Here is a 5619-nt window from a genome sequence, read left to right as displayed (position 1 = left end):
AGATTTTCATTCAGTGGTGAAAAATTCTTTCACTCAAAACTCCCCACCCCTGACTAATCCAAAACGTCTCTGTGAAACCATTAACAAATATACCTGTCAAAGCTTTGAAAGCTTTCTAGTGAAAGATAGGTAAAGTTCCAGGGGCGAAGAGTCCCAAAGGAAGTTTATAAACCACAAGACCAAAGAGAACCACAATGCCCAATGCTTCTTGCTTTGCAGGAATGTTGGAACTGCACTCTCCTTCATGTCCTCATGAGCACGTTGCTCGGCAGCCTCCTTTCTCCTGTTGTTGTTTCTTCCAATGTTTGGCCATGGCCAGGAGCTTGAGGTTAGCTAGGTTGGCGGCTGCGTCTTCTGGGAAGATATAGTCATAGTATTCTTCCCAGGCTGCCTCAGACCCATAGTCAGTCTGGACCTTTCTTCTCTTCTTGGCTTTCTTTGGCATGAGTTTGTTTACTCGGTCCTTCTCTGATACTGTCCCAAATTCATCTTCGAAGCTCCTCCAAGATTCCAGCAGCAGCAGCCTGTCTTCCTTGTCTTCACAGTTCCTCATGGTTTGGTTAGCCTCCTCATAGATCTGTCTGCATCTAGCCACACTTCCTTCTTCTCCTGTAGACAACTCAAAGCGAGCCCAGCTGATCCATACTTTGACGTGTTGCGTGCGCTGGAGCAAGCGTCGGTAAAGGTTTCGTGGTCTCTCCGTTTCTTCCTGCTCCATTTCAAAGTCGATGTACGATTTCCAAAGCACCTCTGGCATGTCTAAGCGTGGCTGGCTGATGGCTAACTCATAAATCGCCCGGGCTCTCTCCAGATCCCCAAGGAGTGTCTCTACTTCCGCAAACTGAATCCACGAGGCACAATTCTCAGGTGCAAATTCCAGCCACTTCTCGTAAAGCTTCCGGCATCTGTCGAATTCTCGCAGCTGCAGTTCCAGCTCTATGTAGCCTTTGAACAACTTGTTCTTTGGACATTTGCCCAGGGAAGTCCCCAAAACTCTCCTGGCAAATGGTACATTTTTCTGTCGTATTTCAAATTTGGCGTAATAGAGCCACATTTTGGCAAATGTGAACTTGCGGTGAGGAATTAATTGCAAAGAGGCCTGATACACCTGTCTGGTCCTGTCGGGATCCTTTGCCTCCAGTTCTTCATAGAGCGCATAGCGGACCCAGAGGTAGATGTAGCGCTTCCAGTGCCTCTTCTCCTCACTGGGGGGGACGTTGGCCACGGCTCTCTCATAAACCTCTCGCACTGTTTCCGCTTCTGCGTGGCTTTCCAGCAGGCGCAAGTAATCAAACCAGGCATCGAAATTGAGCGGATTAGCCCTCACTTCTGCTTCATACTTGGCCCTGCATTTGCTCTCGATGAGAGCTTCAATACCCGGCCTGTCACCAAACTTCTTCTCAAAGATGGTGTAGTTTTTCAAGAGCTCCTGGGCCCGGTGTTTGGGAATTCTGTCCAAGGCATACTTGTAGATGACTCGGGCCCTCTCCACTTCTTTCTGGTTTTCCTCAAACTTGGCAAACGCAACGAAAAGGCGTTCATCCATGTGTTCTTCTCCGAAGAACTCCACAGCTCTCTCATACACTTGGCGGGCATGGGCAAAGGCAGCCTGCTTCTCTTCGGAGCGGGCATATTTGATCCAGTTCTTCACGTGCGGGTGCACAAGAACAAATCGTTGATAAATGGTGCGTGCCCGCTCCACCTCTCTGTATCTCAGCTCCAAGTTAATGTAGGCGTGCCAGGCTTGCTCCTCGGGCTGCCATTCCATCCAGCGCTCAAACACCTGCCGGGCACCGGCAATGTTCCCCAGCATCTCCTCCATGGCCGTGTACTTGTACCAGAACTGGCTGACTCGCGGCAGCGTGGTGACGGCCCGCTCCCACACATTCCGGGCATGGTTGACCTGGCGATTCTTCATTTCCATTTCTGCGTAGCTCAGCCAGAGGGGGATGTTGCCATAGTCCACATCTAAAGCACGCTCGTAGATGGACCGAGCCCTTTGGATCTCCTTTAGACTTTCTTCCCACCTGGCGTATTTGATCCAGTTCCTCAGCACAGTCCTGTTTTTCCTGAGGTTGTCTTCGAAAGTCTTCCTTCTCCTCAGCTTGTAGTCACTGAGTTCTTCCTGGTCCGCGATCCTCTGTGCAGGCGGAGGCGGCCGAAGTTCGAGCTCTCGTTCTTTGGCTTCTCGGAGCAGTTGCTCGGCAGTGATCTGAACGGGAGCTGCAGCTTTGTTTTTGACCTTGGCTGCTTGAGGAATCCTCTGTTTCCCGGCTGTGGCGGAGGAGGAGGCCGCCATGTCTGCAGGAGGAGAGCCCCGGAGACACCCGCGCAGCACGCACTGGAAACCCAGTCAGCGGCCCAAGTTCAGGAGAGTTTGCCTACACTGCGAAGAGTCCCCAAGACAAAGCGAATCGCTGGGCAGAGCTGAGCCCTAGGAGAGACAAACAGCAGCCGACTCGCCTGCCTGCCCGCTGGCCCAGCTGCAGGAGATGGGGGCTGGCTGAGAGGCCTTTGCCTCCTGAGGTGGAGCAGAGGGATTATATAAGGGAGGGTGAGGAGGAGGCGTGGCCAGGGTGGATCCGGAATTGTCTTGGAACCCAGGGAACCTGTCACTGGGCACAGGAGGCGGGACCAGGGGGAAGGAGGGCGTGGACTCAGAGCAGCAGGAAGTGACCTCCAAGCCTGGGGCACTTTGCTGACTCATGCTCAGGAGCTGGACAGCGGTGATCACATGATTCCCTCAGGGGGAGTCTGAACAAAAGCCTATGGAGGAGAGCAGGGGAAGGGGAGGGGAGGGCATCATGCTCCCTTCTAGACCGAACTTTCAAAAATCTTTATAGTTAGGGAGGCTCATGGAAAACCAATCATCCAGAAGCCTAAGCCAGTGAGACCCAGCAAGAATATCTTGAAGGAGAAGGATGAGATGGAACTTGACCCACCAGATATCACACTAGAGAAATGGACATGGCGCAGAGTGGATTGATGGGCTAAGGGAAGCAGGCACTGAGCTACGTGGAAAGGGAGCATTGCACAAGTAGCCTCTCAAGTCCAGGATAGGGGGAGGGTGGGAACAGACAGCCTGGGACTTGAGCCCATAAAGTGTATCAGCCACTTTAAGTGCCATGGCTGTTGTCACTCTGGTGTTTTCCATTCCTACAAGTTATGTCTACACAGCAAAGCAAATCTTTGTAGCAACTGTTTAGTTTTCTGTTTGTTTCTCTGGGTTTTATTGGCTGTTGCTTATTGGCTTTGTTTTGGGTTTTGTTTTTTGGTGGGGTATGTGGGTTTTGTGGCAGCACTGTGGCTTTAACTCAAGGCCTTGCATGTGGCTCAGCTGGTACTCTGCCATTTGAGCCATACCACCAGCCTGGCTTCCTGTCTGCTGGTTCGTTTTGCTTAGTGGGTTGGTTTCTAGTCCTGGCACTTGAATTGGGGCCCAGGCCCTTTCCCTGAGCCTGAGGTGCTGCTTTCAGTTATTTTTGAGCAGTTTACTGGAGATGAGAGTCTCACAGACTTTCCTACCTGGGCTGGCTTCCAACCATGATCCTCGGAGCTCAGCCTCCTGTGTAGATAAGTTTACAGGTAGGAGCCTCCAGAGCCTTGCACAGGTTGTTTCATTGGGAGGACTTAAACATCCTAGGATTCTGGTGGCCAAAATGGTCCTGGAGCCAATCCCCTATGGCCAACAGGGGGCAGACTTTGCTGACTGTAACTGTAGGAAGAACACTTTCCAATTGTCCACCTCCTAGGGAGAACCAGGAAACTTGGTGGGTATATTTATTTGATATGTTTGTATTGTGGTTCCAGTCCTGGGGCTTTAATTCAGGACCCTGGCACTGTCCCTGAGCTTCTTCTTGCTCAAGGCTAATTTTCTGCCTTCCAGCCTTTTCTGAATATTTCATTGGAGTGAAGAGTCTCGTGAGCTTTCCTCCCCAGTTTGGCTTTGGACACCAATGCGCAGATCTTAGCCTCCTGGATATCCTGTATTACAGGCATGAGCTACCAGTGCCCAGCTAGCTGGCTAGCTTTGAATCTTGCCTTCTGCCTTCTTCTGCCACCCACCCAGAAACTAACACAGTGTACCAAGACAAGAAGAGATGGCTTGACAGCTTGTACTAGCAGCCACATCCTAATCGTTAGTGAACACTTTTGACCTGCTGCCCATCAAATACTGAGAATTTGGTGATTTGACACAACAATAAGAGAAAAAATATTATTTTTAACGTTTAGCAGTGTGCTCTAGGCTGGCCTCAAGCTCTCACTCCTCTTGCCTCAGTCTCACTCGTGCTAGCATGGCAAGCAAGCCTGACTATTCCTCAAAACAAAAAATTGTTCTTCCTCATGTTTCCCTATGTTGACTGGTCTTTCTCGGCTCTTGCCTTGGGGTGGCAGTCAGGTACCTTCTAGGGCTATAGGCTAAGCAGGTCTGGACATGCCCAAGGCTGGCCAATGATGAGCATAGCTCCTCACTCAAGTCAACCAGGACCTGTCAGGTGTGAGATAAAAGAAGAAAGCCTCCCACCTCCTTACAATGAAGACCTATGATGGAATGAGCATGGTTAATGTTGCCAACACTGCTTCCTTGCTTAATCTCCAGTAGGGCAGAGTTGTTCCCTCTGATCTGCCTGTCCCCGACTTGGTCAAAGCACTGTGGCATTTTCCTAGTCGCTTTTAAATAAATACACCCCTGTTGTGGTTGCGGCAATCCCTCCCTAGGTATCCAACCAAGTACAATGAAAGCATGTGTGCATTCAAATTCTGTTATGTGGTTGTTCCTAACAGCTTCAGGTGTCTGAATGGTTCAGCACTGTACATGAACTAGGTAATCCTATCAAATAGTCGATTGTTCCTAGATATCTTCCATATAGAAATGACTATGATACACATAGCGCTTAGGACAATGTGTTCCTGCATTTATGTGTCAAGGTGGATAATCACTAAACTCCTGAGGCCCCTCTAAGGTGTCCTCGGTAATATGAAGAAGCTGAACCCTCTGGGCCTGGTTGGTGGGTTCCCCCATGGAAGGTTTGCAGAAACGGGACTGCCACATGCTTGAGGCAGGATAGAGTTTATTTCATTTTAGTTTCTTTATTTTGCCTTCCACAAGGAAATAATCATTTAACTCTACAAGCTTACAAATGAAAATGTAGGGAAAGAAAACATGGAAAGGCTCAGAGGAAGCATTCTGAGTCAGGTATGGTAGCCGAAGGTGGAGGAGCTGAGTTGGATGAGGCTGGGTGGCTGGAATTTCAGAGCTGGAGGTTAAAGCCTGGGCCCTTGGCTGTCAGCTGAGGCCCCGTGGTTTGTGGTGGTGAGGTGCAAGCTGGTCTCCTTCAGGTCTCCTCCCCATGCTGGCTGTAACCTGGACCCAAGGGCTGGTGGAGTGCTTCAGGGCCTGCCACTCCAAATAGGCAGGCTATGTGGAGAACAAGGAAGGGTCTATAGCAGTGTTGGGTTGGGGGATGGGGGAAAGTGTGTCATGGAAAAACTCCTGCTTGAGGCCATCTTCCATGTTCATCAGACTCCCCAGGTCAAGAACTTTTTCATGAGATCCAAGTCCTGGTCTGAGAGCAGGGCCCCAAGTGTTTCCGGAGCTGGTTGTAGAGCTGTTGGCTG

At 50.3% G+C, this 5619-nt stretch overlaps 1 protein-coding gene across 1 annotated transcript; it reads right to left on the bottom strand.

Moving 5' to 3' along the window:
* Positions 1-250: 250 nt before the first annotated feature.
* On the bottom strand, positions 251-2299 carry LOC125343393 (crooked neck-like protein 1). The gene has a single exon (XM_048335801.1). The coding sequence runs from the start codon at positions 2297-2299 to the stop codon at positions 251-253; it is 2049 nt and encodes a 682-aa protein (XP_048191758.1).
* Between the last annotated feature and the right edge of the window lie 3320 nt (positions 2300-5619).

The sequence above is a fragment of the Perognathus longimembris genome, chromosome 2, assembly GCF_023159225.1.
Source record: "Perognathus longimembris pacificus isolate PPM17 chromosome 2, ASM2315922v1, whole genome shotgun sequence".
Taxonomy (NCBI): domain Eukaryota; kingdom Metazoa; phylum Chordata; class Mammalia; order Rodentia; family Heteromyidae; genus Perognathus; species Perognathus longimembris.
Note: the sequence above shows the minus strand (reverse complement) of the source record. Positions and strands in the feature narration are given on the sequence as shown.